The 22459-nt window shown below is 42.3% G+C and overlaps 1 protein-coding gene across 2 annotated transcripts in view; it reads right to left on the bottom strand.

Annotated features, from left to right (window-relative positions):
- Nucleotides 1-298: 298 nt before the first annotated feature.
- The window catches only part of clptm1 (CLPTM1 regulator of GABA type A receptor forward trafficking), a 49897-nt gene continuing 27736 nt past the window's right edge, over nucleotides 299-22459 (bottom strand). For both annotated transcript variants that reach the window (XM_078533279.1, XM_078533280.1), the window contains 7 exons: nucleotides 20195-20439; nucleotides 15662-15755; nucleotides 13775-13965; nucleotides 8939-9034; nucleotides 5572-5707; nucleotides 2813-2980; nucleotides 299-1174 (listed from right to left, as the gene is read on the bottom strand). In XM_078533279.1, coding sequence (XP_078389405.1) covers nucleotides 1008-1174; nucleotides 2813-2980; nucleotides 5572-5707; nucleotides 8939-9034; nucleotides 13775-13965; nucleotides 15662-15755; nucleotides 20195-20439 — 1097 coding nt within the window. In that variant the 3' untranslated portion in view covers nucleotides 299-1007. The remainder of the gene's footprint in view (nucleotides 1175-2812; nucleotides 2981-5571; nucleotides 5708-8938; nucleotides 9035-13774; nucleotides 13966-15661; nucleotides 15756-20194; nucleotides 20440-22459) is intronic.

Here is a 22459-nt window from a genome sequence, read left to right as displayed (position 1 = left end):
GTGATGAAGCGCTCTCTCATTAATCAGACATCTCTTACCTCAAGTCCACGAGGCTGTGTTAAAAATAAAAGGTTAAGGGTTATCCAGAACCTAGCAGATCCATAAAACCGAATATGTTAGTGTACATTGGCCCACCCCAAGGAGAGAATGGGTTGGTTCCATGCTCAGGTTTGGAGGGGGGGGTGGGTTCGCTCGCTCAGGTTGGGGAGGTGGGTGGTGGGCGGCCCCGTGCAGCTCTAATGCGATGGTCTCAATCAATCTTTAGCGATGGAAAAAAGCACCAGAGGCGTGGGAGTGTTTTTTCAATCAACTAACCGCTACTTTTATTTCGGTGCTGTAACTTGGACACAAGTAAATCATGAAGAGTGAGCACTATCTTGAGTATTTTTTGCACAAATATTTTTTAAATGGATTCTATAATTAGAAATAAACACCATATTCACAATAGGGTATATTCTGCTCAGAAATGCCCTCTTCAGGTCAGTACCACTAGGCGATACATGGCCTCGGAATCAACACTTTCTTCGGACACTTTTCTCTTTATATGCAATTGGATTAAACCAGTAACAAATATTCACTAGCAAGTCTAACAAGTTCACACATATCCTGCTTCGAGATTAGTTCACAAATTAACATACGAGTGCTGATTGAAACAGGAATCAGAATTTCAGATGAATGAATAGAATCTTTATTTCTAAAATCTGTTAAGTTTTCCCCCTAAACAAACAGAGGCTGCCTTTTGACGAATGGCTGCGATTTAAACGTTATTAGTAATTTAATGTACCAAATATTCCACAGTGGAATACAGTGATTACAAAGTTATCATACTTAAATACAGATGTGTTTCAGAACAAATACAGTACAGCACATTAACCTGGACTCCAAATTCACTTTTCTTCAACAGGATTATATTAATACAAAATCAGGAAGTTGATTATTACAGTCCATGGTCTCACTTCCGCCTTTTCAGTGAAACATCAAACTTATGACAATACAAAGGTTTTCATTTAATCCTTTTTCTTCTCTTCCTCCGGTTTCTCCATTAGAGCTTTTGGGGGACTATTTTCTTTGGACACCTTCGCAGAGTCTTCACCACTTGTCCCAAATTCGTTCATTCGAGTAGGATCGACGCGATAGATCCAGCGTTGGTACAAGTAGATAAAAAACACCACGTCTAGTTTGAAAGGAAAAAAAAAAAAATAGAAATATTTCTTCAGGCATCCAAAAAGCCATAACAGTATCTGATCAATGAGACGCTAAACCAACTCATTCAAGATCCCATGACACCATTTGAAGAAGAACTCTCCCCGGTAGGCCAGATTAATTTTTATCCCTCAAGCAACATCCTCAACACACATTATCCGGTCATTATGCCATTGCTGCTCGTGGGAGCTTGCTGTGTGCAAATTGGCTGCTGTTTCCCCTACATTACAACAGTAAGTGCATTTCAAAAGTACTTCATTGGTTCTAAAGTGTTTTGCGATGTCCTGAGGTTGTGAAAGGTGCTATGTAAATGTAAGCTTTTCTTTCATAGGATCACAGAACTGTTAGGGCACAGGGGGTGGTCGTTCACCCCATTGTGTCTGCACCAGCTCTCCAAACGAGCAGCTCACTTAATACCATTCTCCCATCCTTCCCCGTGACCCTGCACAATCTTCCTTTTCAGATAACAGTCTAATTCCCTGTTGAATGCTTCGAGTGAAGCTGCCTCCAACACACTCTCAGGCAGTGGATTCTAGACTCTAACCACTTGCTGTGTGAAAAGGTTTTTTCTTCTTGTATTGCTTACAGAATTGTTCCAGCGCAGAAGGGGAAGATCGTGCTGATGCAATACGTTGCAAACTCAAGGGCCCCTTCTGCACTGAGAGATTCTGTGATTCTCTGTGAACAGCCTTGATAGATGTGTTTCCAAATCAAGATGGTGTAAGACTTGAAGGGGAGTTTGCAGGCTTTTTCCTTAAAATTTGTCCAAGGATTGTTGGCAAGGCCAGCATTTATTGCCCATCCTGAATGGCCCTCGAGATGGTGGGCGAGAAGGTACACACTGCAGCCACAAGGGAGAAGATGGTGCACTGGGTGCAGATCAAGTGGGCTGCTCTGTCCTAGATGATGTGCTTTTATTTATGATTCTGTTCTTGACTGTTGGAGCTGGGTTCACCAAAGTGGAGAGTATCCCATCACATTCCTGATTTACATCATGTAGATGGTGGAAGAGCTTTGGGGAGTCAGGAGGCCAGTCATTTGCGCAGAATACCCAGTCTCAGACCTGTGCAGTATTTATGTGGCTTGGTCCAGTTCAGTTTCTGGTCAATGGCAATGGTGAAGGATTCAGCACTGGCAATGCCGATGAATGCGCAGAGGAGGTACTGAGATAAGCAATAGGAATGGGAAACAATGATTGTTCTGCAGGTAGGATGGATAAAGGTGAAAGGTAACTGAATGGTTAAAGTGCAGAGACTGATGGAGAGTCAAATGGAACTTAGAGAGAAATCTAAAAGATGCTCTAGTGTCAGAAGGAATTATTTTTCACAATGGATGCCATGGTCACCTGTTGTCATGTGACCAGTCTCTCTATCCTCCAAGGTTTTAAAATGGTTTGGAAATTTGCGCTGTGCAGCTTTCAGAACCAAGCTTTCAACAATATCCTAAAATCTGAACACCCCAAAGAAAGAAACTTCTAAGACATCTTCATTTTCTCTGTGTGTGTGTGTGTGTGTGTGTGTGTGTGTGAGAGAGAGAGAGAGAGAGAGAGAGAGAGAGAAAGGGTCTGCTAATCAGTGAATTAATTTATAGATTTTAATCAACCACTTACCATCTCTCAAACATCCTATTCTGTACATCATTGGCATTTTGATAACAAATGCAAAGAGATCATCAATAAAGGTATTTAGAGCTTTGTAGGTAAGCATCCTCCACGGGAGATGGGCTACTGACTTCAGTTTATAATTAATGAAAAGCTGTGGTGTCATTGTTATAAACCCTGAAGGAAGAAAACACAAAATAGACACTTATAATCTTTACAATCATAGAATGATACATCACAGAAGGAGGCTATGCAGCCCATCATGCCTGCGCTACTCTTTGAAAGAGCTATCTGATTAAGAACATGGGGACAAGGGAGAGGCTATCCAGCTCTGCCATTCGACAAGAACATGGCTGATCTGCAGCCTAACTCCATGTACCTGCCTCTGCTGCATATCCCTTAATATCTTTGGATAACAAAAATCTATCAATCTCAAATTCAAAAGATTTCCATTCATCGAGCATCAATTGCCATTTGAGGAAGTGAGTTCCAAACTTCTATCACCCTTTGTATGAGGAACTGTTTATAATTTTACCCCTGCAATGTCTGGTGCTAATTTTCGACCATTCTCCCTTTACAATTACAGAGCTTGAATACATCAGAAAATAAACCTTCACGGGTGGCTGCAGAATTCTAATGTTTACAGCATGTTAGCTCCATCTCCCATGCAACAACTTTCAGCGCACTTACCACACTGACATGAACCTACAAACGGCTGCAATGAGCTGCATTCAACGCGCTAATCTCACACCTGTTATATTTAAACCCAGTGCTGTAATCTGGGTTTGGGGCATGGGAGTGCTGAAGGTGGATGAGTGAAGTTCCACAAGTCATGTTGTGCAGGTTCAGCAAATGATTAAGCCTGTGAGTGAGGCTGAGTCCACAGCCTCAGCATACTGTACTTGACAGTGGCGGTATACCAAAAGGTAATAAATATAATCAGGAGTTCACTGGCATCCAGACAGTACAGTTATCAATACTACGCTTGCCACAAAATTTTAATAAGTACCCAACCTAATACTATGAAGCAACTTCCATCGAACCGGTATTTTAATTATTAACTGATGAATGGCATGAACACTCCCTTGTCTCCTCGCTTGTAGCTCTGAGAGTTTTTCTCCTTCAAGTATTTATCCAATTCCCTTTTGCAAGTTAGTATTGAATCTGCTGCCTCCGCCCTTTCAGGCAGTGTGTTCCCAAGGATAATTCACTGTGTGTAAAATAAAAAAATCTCTCATCTTGCGCCTCTGGTTTTTTTTTGTGCCAACAACCTAAAATCGGTATCCTCTGGTGACCGGACCTTCTGCCAACTGAGAAACAGTTTCTCTTTATTCACTCTAACCAAATCCTTCATGACTTTGTACTAAATCTCCCCTGAATCTTCTTTGCTTCAAGAACAAACTTTAAACACAACTGAGAGCAATTATCAACGTTTCTTTCTTAAAGGAGTAACAGATGTATAAGAGGTCAATGTCAGAGCAAAGAGCAAGTCAGTCTAACCCCTTCTTTCAGCACTCTGCAGGTGTTTCACTGGCGTAGTTGTATTTTAATATTGGTTTAAAATGCTTCTAAGTAAACACACAAATATAAGCTTAACTTTCTAGTTTAGTCTATGATTCAACAGAGAATTGCATTGCATTCACCAGGTATAGAGAGATTATATAACTTTCTTGCTCCTTAAGAGGCTGATTCAAACCAGTTTCACAGTCCTGTTCTGTTTAAAAGGTCATTAACTCTGCTTCTGATTGTAAACTAACTAACTGGATTCATTAACAGGAGTTAAACAAGCTGCTCATCACTTTTTGAGAGGAGAGAATGTAAAAAAAAATTTTTAAATCTCTTCAAGATCCTCCCGTGCAAGTTTTAACTTTTCATTCAGGACCACCCTGGCTTTCATGATCCTTCTCACTCTGCCAGAGTTTTAAATGTCACTTTTTCCCTTTCAAAATGGCCGGAATGCACGTCGATGGCTTTTGGAATCTTTATGATCATCGAGTGGGCTTTGTTGACATCATCCAAATGAGGTTTCCCCCTACATAAATTAATATAGGGCTCCATTGATAGCCAGGCACTTCTATCTTAGACCTTATCCAGCCTCAGCTTTACATTTGCAGTGAGCTTATTCATCATGTATTTCTACAAAAACCTACTAGCTGCCTCCACCCATTGTATACAGTGCTGATACCCTGGGTTGCATTTCATGTACTTCACAGCATCAGTTCTCTATCAGAAGATACTCGTCTCTTCTAGCCAATTACAGCACCCCATCAAGATCAGGTAACTTACAATGAGAACTGAACCTGGGGCATTATGCCTCACCTCCATCCTAGACTCTAACAACTCTACTGCAGTGACCCCCCCCCCCGACCCCCCCACCAACAAATAATCTCAATAAAACCCTGTTTATTTTATAAAAATTTCAGTCCTTTATTCGAACTGTGCAATGTTCCAAACCACAAGGCTCTGGTGAAAATAATTGAAATCTGTTGCTTTGTTCTATATACTGTGCGTTCTTTTGAGTTCTTTCCCCTTCCCATTGCCAAAGACTCAACATTAAACCCCGTAAAGCGATTAACAAATCATAATCCCCCCCTTGTGGGGTTCAGCACTAGACTTTAGTCACGGAATTAATTCAGCAGGTTATGATCAGGTGATAGAATAGGATTGAGGTCAGTAAGTCAAGTGAACAGGTTACAAATGGTGAATCAGAGAAAGTTCTATAGTCTGCTCCATTTTCGAGCAAGTTTTTGCAAGTTACTTATACTCACCAAATGTCAATAAGAAACCATACAGCATGCTCAATACCCAGGAATACCAGCTTTTGTGCTCCATATACAATAAGCTATAGACAGCATAGCAGCCCAACAGTGGGAACAGAATCCAAGACAAATATTTAAACGCCATCTGAAAAAGAACAAAGTATAAATCATTAACCACCCAATAATCTAATCAAAGATTAGAGCTGTCCTACAGACTATTAGTGACATAATTATAATTGGTGACAAAATTTGTGCACCTTTGTAAGTTTGCTTTAAATTTTGTCTTTGTATTTTTGCAGTTTCCCTTTAAGGGGCTGTTTTTTAATTTGTCCCTTGATTTGTTAATTTAGTTTATTTGTTTTGTAACAAAAGAGTTACCCCAAATGATAGAGTTTTATAAACAGGCATCCAGTTTTTTTTTTAAATCAAGGAAATCTCACCATATTTTACCGTCCAGACCTCCAGATTTATCTCTTAAGATAAAAGGAGACATAAGGATGGGAAATTTACCGAACTTTCTCCTGGCAAAGGAAAATCACTAAATATCCATTGTGTGAATAGTGAATTTCTAATCACCTCATCTACTCATCTCTTGGAAATGACAGGCCTACATTCTCCCAAGTAACATTTATAACGCTAAATGGAGCAGTTAAGATACATGAATTTACAGAACACAAACAGACCAAGTTTATACTCTACACATGCCCTTCTTCCACTTCATCCCACCCTATCAACTTATTCTTCTATTCCTTTATCCCTCATATACTTATCTAACTTCCTCTTAAATGCACCTATTCTAATCCCTCCAGCCATGCCTTGTTTTTTTTAAGTTATTCTTTCACCGGATGCAGGTGTCGATGGCTGGGCCAGCATTTATTGCCCATTCCCAATTTTCCTCCAGGTGGTGGTGGTGAGCCACCTTCCTGAACCGTTGCAATCCATGGGGTGTAGGTACACCCACAGTGCTGTTAAGGAGGGTGCTCCAGGATTTTGACCCAGCGACAGTGAAGGAACGGCAATAAAGTTCCGAGTCAGGATGATGTGTGTCTTGGAGGGGAACTTGCGAGGCTGGTGTTCCCATGCATCTGCTCTCCTTGCCCTTCTAAGCGGTAGAGGTCGCGAGTTTGGAAGGTGCTGTCAAAGCAGCCTTGGTGAGTTGCTGCAGTGCATCTTGTTGATCCCACTGTGTGTCGGTAGTGGAGGGAGTGAATGGTTAAGGTGGTGGATTGGGTGCTGATCAAGCGGGGCTACTTTCTCCTGGATGATGACAAACTTCTTGAGTGTTGTTGGAGCTTCACTCATCCAGGCAAGTGGAGAGTATTCCATCACACTCCTGACATGTATCTTGTAGATGGTGGACAGGCTTTGGGGACTCAGGTAGTGAGTTACTCACCGCAGAATTCCTAGCCTCTGACCTGCTCTTGTAGCCACAGTATTTATATGGCTGGTCCAGTTCAGTTTCTGGTCAATGGTAACCCCCAGGATGTTGATAGTAGCAAGCCGCACATTAGGGGGTTTCACTTGGATTCCACACTGGATTTATTTGAGGGGTAAAGAGGGAGGATTGAACACCAAGCCCAGGAAACTCTCAAAGTTTGCTGGATCTCCTTTGACATGAATTGGTGCAGGCCAAAGTAAATGTATGGAGTAACAGCACAGAAAGAGGCCATTTGGCCTATCAAGTCTATACGGCTCTCTGTAGAGCAATCCAGTTAGTCCCAGACCCCCACTCTATCCCCGTAGCCCTGCAAGTTTATTTCTCTCAAGTGCACACCCAATTTTCTTTCTTCATGGGCCTGCCTGCCAGGTCATGACCATTTGCTGCACGAAGGAGTTATTCCTCACATCCCCTCTTGCTTAATAACTTAAATCTGTGTCCCCCTACTCCTTATATCATCAGCTAATGGGAACAGCTTTCCTTTGTACACCTTATCTAAACCTCTCGGTCTCCCATACCTCTATCAGATTATGCCTCAATCTCCAGAGCAACCCCAGCCTATCCAACCTTAACCTTGTAGCTAAAATCTCTCATCCCTGGAACTGTTCTGTTAAATCTCTTCTACATCCTCTTAAGGGCCCTCACATCCTTCCTAAAGTGTGGTGACCAGGACTGGATGCAGCTCTCTAGTTATGGCCTAACAGAGCTTTATAAGGGTTCAGTGTAACTTCCCTGCTTCTGCGCTTCGGAGGAAGAGGTAGAGGCAGAAAAGACCACAACTGTTAGAGCTTCAAATCAGTTCTTTACTATTAAAGACAACGTCACCATGGGATTACAATCTGAGCCCCCTGGCAATCAAGGGAACACGAGGCAGCCACAATGGGAGACATTGGGTCCGCTCTTGGACGTTTTAGACCACCCACGTCTTTCATTCAAAGGCCACACCTGGTCCAGAAGGTGCACCAGTTTCTGGATGGAGTGCCAGATGTATTTTGATACTGCCACTCCTGATCACTGTGGCTTCCTCTTCCCATACCATACGGCAACAAGATTACACCACTGCTGGCTGGCACTGAAGGTTTTCAGCAGAAGGGAGCCCGAGATCTTACAGCCTCTTCCTCAACTCCGTCAGCTTATGGACAAAAGCAACTTGCTCCACAATTTCAACAAGCGACTGTCTGCAGGCTAAACCCATGCTTCCCACTTAATTCTGCTATCTTAATTTTGCAAACCGGGCTTGCCAGTGGCATACCAAGGCAGCATACTTTCTTCCAAGGTGACGCTCTGGGTTTTTAAAACATGCGACTGAGGATAGAGTTGGAAACAGACTGCCAAGGAAATAATGTAAATAGCCTTATTTCACTCTGGAGTTTCGTATACAGGTAGCGTACTTCAAACCTGGCTACCCGAAAACCAGCAGCATCCAAAAACCGGACATTTTTGTAGGAGAGAACTTTACTGCTCGAGCTATCGCGTGCTGCTTTCCCTCAGCCTGAAAAATGCTTGTCCAGGTGAACGTCCACAAAGAAAACAATCAATCAATTTGCGTAAAGCAATTTGAGAAACCGGTCATTTGTGACATGGCGCCACTGGTCGGACACTGTACTGGTTGAGCCCAACTCTGGGTTGGTTCTTGCTTAGAGCACGAGGAGCTTATCAGTGCTTACTCCCTCTGATTCTGATTGGCAACACGCCCCCAAAACATAAAAAGCCAGATACAAACTGCTAACTGATACTGCATGAGAACCGGCTGTTCTGATAGACTGAGCTCTGTGGCTAAACCCTATTGCACGATAACAGGTTGGACGTCCAAAATCCAGGAAAATCCAAAATCCGGCATGGTCACGGTCCCGAGGGTGCCGGGTTTGGAGTACCGTAGCTGTATTTTAAAACATACTCAACAGCTTTAAGCAATTATAAACACAGCTTCATACTCACATCATCATAGTTCTTAGTCGAGGACTGTACATATGTTGATTTGTCTTTTAATGTCAAGCGGGGGATGATCCCTGCCACTTTATTATCTCGGTCAATCTATAACCAAAAAAGTTAATCACATTACCTACAATAATTTCAAAAGCCTATGAGTGTCTTAAAGAGAAAAACTAGGTGCTCTCTGAGCACTTTGTGCCGGTATGGTTAAGCTATCGCTGCTTTTACTGTTCAGAATTATAGAACGGTGAAGGACTGCGATCAACTTCTACATTCAAGAAACAAGCAGCAATTATTTGTCCCACTGTACTAAATAGGATCACAACCCGGCCCCTGACCTCTCTCTTTGCACTCAGAGAACATGAGAGGCGCAGGGTCAGAGAGTGGAGACTTAGGCCTGTATGAGACAGAGGCCGAGTCATTATGCTTAGGAACTTGGTTCAAAGTGGGAAAGAGGTGCTTTAGGTAAGGTTTGCTGCAAGAAGTAAAGTGTGCTGAGTGGGGAGTTCGGTGAAGGGCAGGGAGGAGGTGCTTTTTCTCCTCTACTCTTTCTCAGCCGCCAGTATTTGATTCCCACTCTGGTGCAGCAGGAGCAGATAAACCAAAAACTGGTATTATTAGTTTTATCAGCATTGTAAGTACTGTATTGTTTTGTTAATATCGCATGGTTCACTGGCAGTGCCAAAACCCATTGGGCAGTGTAGACTTTAGTTGTAATTAATTTGCAATTATTAATTTAACATATATTGCAAATGGCAGGGCAGGTGACGTGCTGCGACTGCAGGATGTGGGAGATTTTGGATACCGGTGTCATCCAGGGCAAACTGCCCTTGCAGCTGCAGGAACTTCAGCTCCGAGTTATTGAGCTAGAAGCCGAGCTGCAGACACTACGGCATATCGGGGTGTCCGGGGGAAGAGTTACCCGGACACTTTATTCCAGAAGGCGGTCACACCCCTTAGGATAGACTCTTCTGATTTGGTCAGTGGTCAGGGACAGGAGGGCGTGCCTGCAAGTGAGGCAGGTAAGGGGGGCCCAGCGGGCAGGGGGCCCAGCGGGCAGGAGTGCAGGCGCCTCAGCCCTTGCAATTGTCCAACAGGTTTCAAAATTTTCAGCTTGTTTGGATGAGAGTGGGGGCTGCAGGGTGGATGAATTAATTGGCCATGGCACTGTGGTACAGGAAGCCATTCAAGCGGAGGGAGGGAGGGGTTACAAGGAATGTAGTGATAGTAGGGGACAGTATAGTCGGAGGGATTGACACCGTTCTATGCAGCAAAGAGCGTGAGTGCAGACAGCTGTGTTGCCTGCCTGATGCCAGGGTTTGAGGCATCTGCTCGGAGCTGGAATAAAAGGATCAAACCAAAGGCTCTGTATCTGAATGCACGAAGCATTCGAAACAAAACAGATGAACTGAGAGCGCACGTAGAAATAAAGAAGTGCAATTTGATAGCCATTACAGAGATATGGCTGCAGGAGGACATGGTTTGGGACCTGAATATTAAAGGGTATAGGACATTTAAGAAGGACAGGAGGCGAGGAAAAGGTGGAAGGGTGGCTCTGTTAGCTAACGATGGTATTAGCACAATAGAGAGGGATGATCTAAGTTCAGGAAACCAGGATGTAGAAGTGATTTGGGTGGACATGAGAAATGATAAAGGCAAGAACTCACTTGTGGAAGTCGTGTACAGGCCCCCTAATAATAACCACATGGTAGGATGGGGCATAAAGGAAGAAATAATGGGAGCTTGTCAGAAAGTCACAGGGATCATCATGGGAGATTTTAATCTACATGTAGACTGGAAAGGTCAGATGGGCAAAGGTAGCCTAGGTGAGAAGTTCATAGAATGTTTCTATGATAGTTTCTTAAAACAGCATGTCCTGGAGCCAACCAGAGAGCAGGCTAACCTAGACCTGGTATTGTGCAATGAGATGGTATTAATTAATGACCTCATAGTGAAGGTGCTCCTAGGTAGCAGCGATCATAATATGATTGAATTTTACGTTCAGTTCGAGGGAGAGAGAAGTGGGTCTGAGACTATGTTTTTAAACTTAAATGAGGGCAATTATGAGGGCATGAAAGCAGAGCTGGCTAAAGTGAATTGGCAAATTAGATTAAGGGATGCAGTGGCAAACATTTAAGAGGGTATTTCAGAATGCACAGATTAGATACATTTCAACGAGCAAGAAAAAGTGCAAGGGATGGGCACACCATCCGTGTTAGCTAGAAAGGCTAAAGATAGTATCAAGCTTAAAGAAAAAGTATATAATTGTGCAAAGATAGGTGGAAGGCCAGAAGACTGGACAGAATATAAGGAACAGCAAAGGATGACTAAAAGATTAATAAGGAGGGAGAAATTAGAGTACGAGAGAGGGCTAGCCCAGAAATATAAAAACAGATTGAGAGAGTTTTATAAATATTTTAAAAACAAATGAGTTGCCAAAATGAATGTTGGTCCTATAGAGTGTGAGTCTGGAGGGTTGATCATGGAAAACAAGGAAATGGCAGATGAAATGAACAGGTAATTTGCATCAGTCTTCACTATAGAGGATACAAGTAACATCTCACAGGCAGCTGTAAATCAGGAAATGGAAGATAGGGGGGAACTCAGGAAAATTACAATCACCAGAGAAGTGGTACTGAGTAAATTGTTGGAGCTGTGGGCTGATAAGTGCCCGGGTTCTGATGGACTTCATCCTAGGGTCTTAAAAGAAGTGGCTAGTGAGATAGTTGATGCATTGGTTTTAATTTTCTGAAGCTCCCTAGATTCGGGGGAAGTCCCATCAGATTGGAAGATAGCAAACGTAACTCCGTTATTTAAAAAGGGAAGGAGACAGAAAACAGGCCAGTTAGTGTAACATCTGTCATCGGGAAAATGTTAGAAGCTATTATTAAAGAAGCTATAGCAGGGCACTTGGATAAGTTCAAGGCAATCAGGCAGAGTCAAAATGGTTTTGTGAAAGGGAAATCATGTTTAACCAACATATTAGAGTTCTTTGAGGAAGCAACATGTGCTGTGGATAAAGGGGAACCGGCTGATGTACTGTACTTAGATTTCCAGAAGGCATTTGATAGAGTACCACATCAAAGGTCATTTTGGAAAATAAAAGCTCATGATACAGGGGTAACACATTGGCATGGATAGAAGATTGGCTGGATAACAGGAAGAAGAAAGTAGGCATAAATGGGACTTTTTTTTAGGTTGGCAGGATGTAACAAGTGGTATGCCACAGGGACCAGTGCTGGGACCTCAACTGTTTACAATTTATATAAATGACTTGATTGAAGGAATTGAAGGGATAGTTGCCAAATTTGTTGATGCCACAAAAGACAGGTAGGAAAGTAAGTTATGAAGAGGACATAAGGAGGCTACAAAAAGATCTAGATAGGTTAAGTGAGTGGGCAAAGATCTGGCTAATGGATTATAATGTGGGAAAATGTGAAATTGTCTGTTTTGACAGGAAGAATAAAAGAGAAGCATATTATCTAAATGGTGAAAAATTGCAGAGCTCTGAGATGCAAAGGGATCTGGGTAATTTGAGGCATGACTCACAAAAGGTTAGTATGTAGGTACAGCAAGTAATTAGGAAAGCTAATAGAATGTTATCATTTATTGTGAGGAGAATTGAATACAAAGTAGTAAGGTTATGCTTCAATTATACAGAGCGCTAGTGAGACTATATCTGGAGTACAGTGTACGTTATTGGTCACCTTATTTAAGGGAGGATGTGAATGCATTGGAAGCAGTTCAGAGAAGATTTACTAGACTAATACCTAGAATGGGCAGGTTCTTTTATTAGGGAAGGTTGGACTAGTCTTGTATCCGCTGGAGTTTAGAAGAGTTAGCCTTGATTGAAACATATAAGATCCTGAGGGGTCTTGACAGTGAGGGTGTGGAGAGGATGTTTCCTCTTGTGGGAGAATCTAGAACAAGGGGTTACTGTTTAAAAATAAGGGGATGCCCACTTAAAACAGAGGTGAGGTGAAACTTTTTTCTCAGAGTCGTGAGTCTTTGGAATTTTTCCTCAAAAGGCAGTAGAGGCAGAGTCTTTGAATATTTTAAGGCAGAGGTGGATCGATTCTTGATAAGCAAGCGGGTGATAGGTTATCGGGGGTAGGCAGGATGTAGATTTGAGGTTACCATCAGATCAGCCATGATCTTATTAAATGGAGGACCAGGCTCGAGGGGCTAAATGGCCTACTCCTTGTTCGTATGCATGTTCGTAACACTGGGCCCACTCTGGGATGCTGTGCAGCACCTGTTTCTCGCACTATCTTTCCTTGTTTCAGTTAATTAGATAGGGGCTGTATTGTAAGGGTGGACTGCAATATGTGTTATTGCAATAATGCATTTTATGAATGGACTGATTATTAAACTGTAAGAAAATATGCTGATAATCTCATTATAGTTTGTGGTTTATTTCAAAATAAAAAATACCGTTCATTTAAAAACCCAAACTGGATTAATCATGCTGCAACATAATTCAAAATCTCCACTGGTTTTCACAAATAATCATAGAGATCAATCTCTATCAACTGGCCTACTGCAGACCCAGGCATGGGGTGAAGGGAACCTCTTGGTGGACAGCTTTTACAAGCAAAGTCACCTGCTCCACTCAAGCATGTTACATGCAACACACTGTGTCTTCAATTACTAATGTACTGGAATCAAAATGACATTTGCTAAAATAAATCAGGCTAATTATCTAAGACTGAATCAAGACTATCTGCTTCTTCAGTCTCCCTCAGGAGCTTCTTCCACAGGTTGGTCACTTGCCCACTTGAAATACTGCTCCCACAAAGCATTGTAAAAACTCTCCACTGGAGCGGAAGAGAATATTCTTACCCGCACATCCATGACTTTTGTGATCTTCCAAAGATCGATCAGGAGGCCGATAAATACGCTGACTTGAACCACAAAGTTGGTTTCGTTGTCCAGGATGTAGAGCAATACAACGCCAGACTGGAAGACACCAAAAATCACCGAGCGCACAGAAAGCCCCTCCAGGGACTGACGGCTGTTCCAGAACTGAATGTCTGAAAAACCAGTTACATTGCTCAATTTACATTGAACACTCAAGTACAAAAACAGGTCATTTGGCCCAACTGGTATATGGCAGTGCTTACAACTCCATACCTCTCTTCATCTCACCCAATCAGCATATCCTTCTATTCCTTTCTCCCTCATGTACTTTTCTAGCTTCCCCCTAAATAAATTTGTGCTATTTGCCTCAACTGCTCCATGTGGCAGCAAGTTCCATATTCTCTGGGTCAAGAAGTTTCTCCTGAATTCCTTATTGGATTTCTGCGTGACTATTTTATTTATAGTTCTTGGTTTTAATCTCTCCAAAAGTGGAAACATCTTCTCTATACCTACCTGTCAGGTAGAGATATTAATGTATATGTTATTGGAAATTATTATTTTTTTTTTTAAATAGAGGTTTAGTCTGTGTGTGTGTTAATTGGATTAAAGCCAGCCGGTCTGGGTGCTTTGATGCATAGAAAGAAGTAGGTTTGAAATGGTAATTAGATAAACGGGGGGGGGGGCAATTTACATTTTTAAATAGAGTATTCAAAGACTGGGAATGAAATCTTGCACCTAGCTAGGAGACTCCAAGCAAGAAGTTTATGTGACTAATAAAATTGATGCAATGAAAGGGGTTTTATTGTTAGAAGAGGTAGAGTTCAAAGGGCCTGGTGATACAATGAGAATTTGGATTCAAATGGAAGGCTAGGCATAACCTGAGGAGTTTGTGTGTGTAGGTCAGAGGCAATGTAAGATCTAAGCCTGTAAGCCTACAACTATCTGCAAAGGAACAAATTGAAAGGAACCTCATTTTGAATTCGTAAGGTGAAAATGCTTTGCCTGATGTCTGGTTAAGTCTATTGGTTATTGTTGCCTTAGTGGAGATTAATTTGGGAATTTGTTACAAGTTATGATAGTAGTAATTTGTAGCCACTTGTGTGTGTTTAATTTGTTGTAACTTAATAAATGTTTCATTTAGTTTGATATAAAAACCTCGCGAGAACTGGTGGTCTTATTCCTGAATTTAGAGCTGCAACTCAAAACATACCAATTGAAAATATAGGTTATGACAGTTGTTTAAAGTTTCCCTCTGGGATTTTAAATAACTCAGCCTTTACAAACTGCTGAGTCATAACACTACCCTAACAAACCCCTTCATAATTTTGAAGACCTCGATTAGTTCACCATTTGGCCTTCTCTATTCTAAAGAAAGGAACCCCAGCCTGTTCAGTCTTTCCTGATAGTTGTACCTTCGGTTCTGGTATAATATGTGCAAATTTAAAAGGTTTCAGGCAATGGGCTTTTAAAATAATGATGGATCATCACAGGTTAGGATCATTAAAGGGCAGTTTCCAACTTTCAAGGTTTCTTAGCTACTCCGATTCTGTCCAATGATCAGCTGAGCCCTAAAGTCCAGGAAGATACCAACTTTGACCTCTGGTGTGAATTTAAAGGTCTCCGTTGTGTTGGGGGTAGAGCTACACGATTTCTCACAATAATCAGAATATAATCCCTGTAAAGGCAAGCCGCAAAGGTCTGCAAAACAGATATAATGGTGCGCAGCAAAGTACACAGCATAAGATTAACACTTCAGGTCACTGTTATGTTGGGAATACTGGGATGAACACTGTTGCCTATCATACAACGGAGAAGCAGGTTATGCTGTAATTATGGAATAAGCACAATCAAATTGCAGTTATGTCTCACCATTTTTGAAGGCCAGGAATTCAAACACACTGTGCACAATTGACACTATAATAGTTACTGCTAGGAGATAGGGATTGGTTTCCAACAAGGCAACCTGTGATAAGAGAATAGAGGAGGGAAATAAATTAAACAGAAAACCGTCCTAACAATACAAACAGATGTCTTTTTGCAAACTACAAAGAATAATTTAAGCCAAAATATACTTACCTGGCTTTCCCTTAAATGCATCTATATCATTCAACTACTTTGTGCTTTTTGTTATTCTTTTTATTGGCACGCTGGCATCAATGGCAAGCTCAGCATTTACTGCACATCGCTAATTGCCCTCAAGAAGGTGGTGGTAAGCTGAAATCCATCTAGTGCAGGGTGCACCAGATGTTATTAGGAAGGGAGTTCCAGGATTTTGACCCAGCTACAGTGAAGGAAGGGCAAACTAGTTCCAAGTCAGGATGGTGTGCGACTTGGAGGGAACTTGATGGTGATGGTGTTCCCATGTGCCTGTTGTCCTTGTTCTTCTGTGTGGTAGAGGTTGTGGGTTTGGAAGGTGCTCTCGAAGGAGGCTTGGTGAGTTGGTTATGGGATCACTTAGCTCTTGTCTATTGCATGCTGCTTCCATTGTTTGGCATGCAAAGAGTCCTGTGTTGTAACTTCACCTGGCTGACACCTCATTTTTAGGTATGCCTGGTGCTGCTCGAGGCATGCCCTCCTGCAATTCTTCATTGAACCAGGGTGGATCCCTTGGTGTGATGGTAATGATAAAGTGAGGGATATGCTGGGCTGTGAGGTTACAGGTTGTGGTCGAGTACAATTCTGTTGCTGCTGACGGCCCACAGCACCTCATGGGAGCCCAGTTTTGAGCTGCTAGATTTGTTCTGAATCTATCCCATTTAGCACAGTGGTGATGCCACACAGCATGATGGGTAGTATCCTCAGTATGACGGTGGGACTGTGTATTCACTCCTACCAATACTCTTATGAACATTATCTGCAATAGGTAGATTGGTGAAGGCAAGGTTTAGGAGGTTTTTCCCTCCTGTTGGCTCCCTCACCTCCTGCTTCAGGCCCAGTCCGGCAGGTGTGCCCTTCACGATTTGACCAGCTCGAGACTTCATGTGCCCTTGCCACCCTCAGTGATTCTTCCGTGGTCTTCAACGTGGAGGGTAGGTGGTAATCAGCAGGTTGCCGTGCCCATGTTGAGGACCCCCAGGGCAACTCCCTCCCAGCTATATACCACTGTGCCACCATCTCTAGTGGGTCTGTCCTCCCTAAGGGATAGGACATACCCAGGGATCATGATGGAGAGGTTTGGGATATTGGCGGTAAGGTATGATTCTGTGGGTATAACTATCTCAGGTTCTTTGGGATAACTCTCCCAATTTTGGCATAATCCCACAGATGTTGGTAAGGAGGATTCTGCAGAGTTGACAGGGCTGGGTGTGCCTTTGTCGTTTCCAAGGTCCAGGTTGAGTGGCCCATGTGGTTTTATTCCTTTTTGGCTTTTCTGTAGCGGTTTAGTAAAACTGAGTGGTTTGCTAGACCATTTCAGAGGGCAATTAAAAGTCAACCACATTGCTGAGAGTCTGGAGTCACATGTAGACCAGACTGGGTAAGGATGGCAGATTTCCTGATGGCAATGGTGAACCAGATGGGTTTTTAACTATAAATCGATTGCAGTTACTGAGGCTAGCTTTGAATTCCAGATTTTTAAAATCAATAAACTGAATTTATTAATTGAATTTAAATTCGAATAGCTGCTGTGGTAGGATTTGAACCTACATCCCCAGAGCATTAGCTGAGCCTCTGGATTATTATTTCAGTGACATTAACACTACACCACCATCTCCTTCATCTCCCCTGTGGTGGCGAATTCGACATTCTGACCACTCTTTGGGTAGGAGTTTTCCGGACTTCCCTATTGGATTTATTAGTGGCTATCTTATTTATGGCCCTTAGTTTTGGTGTCCCCTACTAGTGAAAACATCTTAAAGTCCAACCTACCAAAACCCTTCAAAATTTTAAGACCTCCTTTAAGTCATACCTCAGCCTTCACTTTTCTGCAGAAAGCAGTGTCAGCCTGATTTAATGAAGGAAGCAGGGACAAGAAATGTTTGCACCCACCAGCTGAAACATTAAAAGGTTTCAAAGAAATATTAAAAATGGAAATGCACAACTGTGACCAAAAAGGCAAGAGTCACTGAAACAAATCATCTTCCTTTCACAGAATGATATAAGCCGACAAGAGATGGCAGAACGCATTAAATCCTGTCTGCTTTTCGATCAATTCCACATTAAAGAATCATATAGAACAGAAAGAGGCCATGTGGCCCATTGTCTGTGTCAGTTATCCAATTAGACTCCCTGCTCTGCTTCTTTTCTCTGCAAATTTTTCCTCTTGTACAATTTAAAAAAAAACTATTACTATTTTGTTCCAATTTCTAAATTGGTCATGTGGAAATATGACATTTAAGTGCCTGGCGATTTGTTGGCATGCTGAGAGTTTATAGTAGCTCAAGAGTCCTATCTCACTGACTTTTGCAATGGGGTCAACTTCCAAGGAAAGAAAGCTTAGAGGTTTAGTTAAGATTGCAGGGTTTAACTGGAGGATGTAAGTCAGTGTTAAAGGGAAAAAGCCATGAAACATTTTCCAAGTTATCTAAGTAAACATAGCAACAAAGATACCAAACACAGGCTGGCGAAGTCCCTCATCAATTCCCAGTATTTACATTGCTGAGGCAACACTTTAGAAAATCAATTAATGGTTTCTATTGGAAAGGAAGTGAAAAGCAATTAAAGCAAATCATTTAACAGCAATTCCTCCAGCCCCTTCTCCAGTTAAAAAAAAAAGCTAACGGAAGAAACCATCTCATTTGTATTCAGTACTGGTGAGGTGCTGCTGCACACGGAGTTGGCAGTGCAGCTCACAGGCCTCGCAATTAATATCCAGGCCCAGTGAGGTTGTCAACGTACAAAATTCTGAATGGAGTCTACAGTCCCGTGGCTGCAAGAGCAGAACTGTTCTCTGCTATTGGCAGAGGTCCAAAACAACAGGTCTCCACAGACATTACAAATATCTCAGGGGGGTAGATGCCTTTTACGAGCACACGTTAGAATTTACCAGATTTTAGTGGTGTGGTGAATGGAGCAGAAAAGAATTTCTTCACTCCCTTTCTTCACCCACCCGCCCCCTCCTGAAAGCATTGAATCATGCTGCAGCACGGGTCTGCAGTGGGCATTCTTCATCCGTAAGACCATAAATTAGGTAACCCGTTAGGAATGAGAAGGGAGGAGAGTTAACCCTAACCCAGTCTTCACTCAAAAAAAAAACACACAAGACCATTTTTTTTTGTGCATGCTCGATGGATACCGATCATAAGCGAAAATCCTGCCTGATGTCTTATAGCTTCTCAGTTGTGCTGGTCAATTGATTCGTAGAGACTAGGGATCAAATCTCCAATAGCTTTACAGATCACAGTATCACATTAAACGGTGCATTTCCCCTACAAAGCCGTAAGGGACTGCTGTGTCTAGCTTCAAACGGTAACCACCAAAACTGGGTAATTAGTTGGGGGGGTGGGTAGGAGAGAGTAGGGATAAAAGGAACATTCTTCGGTTGGTGGAATGCGACAAATGAAGTTCCTCAGGGATCTGGGCTGGGGCCTCAGTATTTCAGCTTATTAATAACTTGACAAAATGAACAGAGAGCTGTATATCCAAGTTTGCAAATGACACTAAGTAAGGAGGCACAGATAGGAAGAAATTACAAAGGGATGGTGACGAAATAGTGGTGCTACGGCAAATAGCAGTCAATGTGGGAAAATGTGAGGTCATCCATCTTGGATCCTAGAAAGACAAATCAGATTGTTTTTTTTCTCTTGGATGACGAAACGCTACGAACTGAAAAGCAGCAAAGGGATACAGGTGTCCATGTGCACAACTCGCTAAAAGCTAGTGGCCTTGGAGGGAGTGCAGCACAGCTTCACCAGAGTACTACTGGAGCTTAAAGGCTTAAATTATGAGGACCTGGTTGCATAAACTTGAAATGGATTCGCTTGAGTTTAGAAGATTGAGGCGTTTAAATCCGACAGGGTAGATACAAAGAAACTACCTCCTCTAGGGTCGGCGGAGGGGGGGGGTTTTGCTGGTAGAATCAAGAACAAGAGGGCATAATCTTACATTAGAGCTAGGGCAGGTAGGAGTACAATCCAAGGGTAGTAAGGCCGCCTCTGAGCTTTCTTCTCCAAAAGGCTGAGGATGTTGAGGGGCAGTTGAAATTTTCAAGATTGAGAATGATAGATTTTTGGATGGTGAGGGTATCCAGGGCTAGGGCAAAAAGGCAGGAAAATGGGAGTTCAGCCAAAATCTAACAGAATGGCTGAAGCGGTTCAATGGCCAATTCATGTTCCTACGTTCCTATGCAGCTACTGGGCTAGGTCTCTCAACTGGAACTTTAGGTGCTCCACAATCAGGCTGACAACTATAATTGAGAACATGACTTATATTGGATATTAAGATGGGTGGGGGGGGGAAAAAAACCTTCACTGAATCCTGCTCCTCATCTGGTTGGTCGTACAAATCCTCTCCCCAGAAATTCCATGGAGATTTGGTACTCTGCGCAGCATACAGCTGCCATTTCCACAGTGACAGCGGGCAGTAGGTCATACGCAAAGGGAGTTTCTCCAGCGTGTCGTTGATGGGAAAGTAGTCCTTCTGCAGGTTCCAGTAATCATTGAAATAAATTATTGGGTAATAGTCACCACTGACTGGATCAAACTTCACATCTGTGGGAAAATCAAAACAGGACCCAAGAGAAACATCATTCCACATGGCACAGTCTCCAAGTATTCCACAATTCACTGCATTAATGCTCATATAATCACATGAAAACGATTACCGTTAACTTTAATATAACTTGGGAATTTGGCCATTGCATTATCATTTTAAATTGCCACCTCGGCTACAAATTCCATTCAAACATACAAACGGAAAGAAAGACTTGCATTTATATAGCACTTTTTCACCAGCTATCACAAAGTGCTTTATAGCCAAAGTACTTTAAGTGTGGTCGCCGCTGTAATGCAGGGAACGCAACAGATAATTTTGTGCATAGCAAGCTCCCACAAACTGGAATGCGATAATGATCAGGTAATCTCTTATTGTGCTGTTGATTGAGGGATTAGCATTGGTCAGGACACCAGGGATAAAGCCCCTGCTCTTCTTCGAAATAGTGCCATGGGATCTTTTACATCCACCCGAGCAAGCAGAAGGCGGGGGGAGGGGCCTTGGTTTAATGTCTCACCCGAAAGATGGCACACAGTGCAGCACACTCTCAGTACTGAACAAGAGGTACCAGATATAATTTTGAACTTGAATTCCTTTCAAGTTATGATATATACATAAAGACGTGAAATTACTGCTTCCCAATTAAACCAGTGTTTATCTCTGTGCATTACCTTTCATTACACTCTCTGATGACTAATAGTCAGCTCCTTTGAACTTGTCACAGGGGCAGGCGCTCAAGTTCACCTCGCCTCAGCTGCTAAAACTCTTGCCCTTTAGTTGGAAGGTTGTGGTTCACAGGAAATGATGGCACAATTTAGGCTGGCACTGAGGGAGTGCTAAATTGCCCATATTGCCTCGCTCGGATGAAACATTAAAACCAAGCCTCTTCTGACTGTTCAGCAATAAAAGATAATGTGCGAAGAGCTGCCGGTCTCCTTATATCCTATTCAAAATTTCTTCAAACGTCACTTTAAAATCAGTCATCTGTTCATTTGCCATTCTTGGAACTTGACTAAATAAATAACAATAGTGCCTACACTAAATGAATAACAATAGTGCCTACACTAAGTGAATAACAATAGTGCCTACACTAAATGAATAACAATAGTGCCTACACTAAGTGAATAACAATAGTGCCTACACTAAGTGAATAACAATAGTGCCTACACTAAATGAATAACAATAGTGCCTACACTTTAAGAGTAATTCATTGGCTGTGAATCTCTTAGGAACTTGATAAGGTGCTATATCAATGCAAGTGTGTTTGCACTCACCCCACAATATTTTCGTCTGAGCAGGAGAGCGGCTGCAGCTTTTTCTGAGCAGAAATAAATGCAAAGGGACAACAATGCCGTTGCAACAGGAAGCAGCCACATCATTCTCAAGGGGCTGACCAAATCAGTCACAGTGACTTGTATTCAACTTCACACAATCATAGAATGATACAGCATTCAGTCAAAGAGCAAGTACAGGCATGACAGAAAGAACTATCCAATTAGCTCCATCTCACCTGCCCTTTCTCCATAGTCCCGCAATTTTACCCATTCAAGCATTAATCCAATTTCCTTTAGAAAGATAGTAAATTTGCTTCCACTGCCCTTTCAGGAAGCACGTTCCTGATCATCCTAATTCACGACATAAAGCTAGTTTTAAAGCCTCTAGTTATTTTTTCGCCAACTCCCTTAAATCAATGTCCTTTGGTTACCTCTGCCAATGGAAACAGTTTCTCCTTACTTATTCTACCAAAACCATTAATGATGTTGAAGGAGGTCTTGTGGTTCAGTCGGGAACGACCCTGCCTCTGAGCCAGAAGCTCCGGGTTCAAGGGCAACCCGAACTTGTTGGCTAATCAAGGAGCATTCATGACGCGGTCCAACAGGTTGATAACCAGCCTGCTAATCCTTCCAACAGTTTCCCCTATTCCCCAAATGTGGGGGAAAAAAAAGTGTGCATAAAGATACAAATGTGTGTAAATTTAAGACCTGCTTTTCATGGTCATTCCTTCGGGAGTCGGAGAGT

This window comes from Cetorhinus maximus, chromosome 32 (assembly GCF_964194155.1).
Source record: "Cetorhinus maximus chromosome 32, sCetMax3.hap1.1, whole genome shotgun sequence".
NCBI classification, from domain to species: Eukaryota; Metazoa; Chordata; class Chondrichthyes; order Lamniformes; family Cetorhinidae; genus Cetorhinus; species Cetorhinus maximus.
Note: the sequence above shows the minus strand (reverse complement) of the source record. Positions and strands in the feature narration are given on the sequence as shown.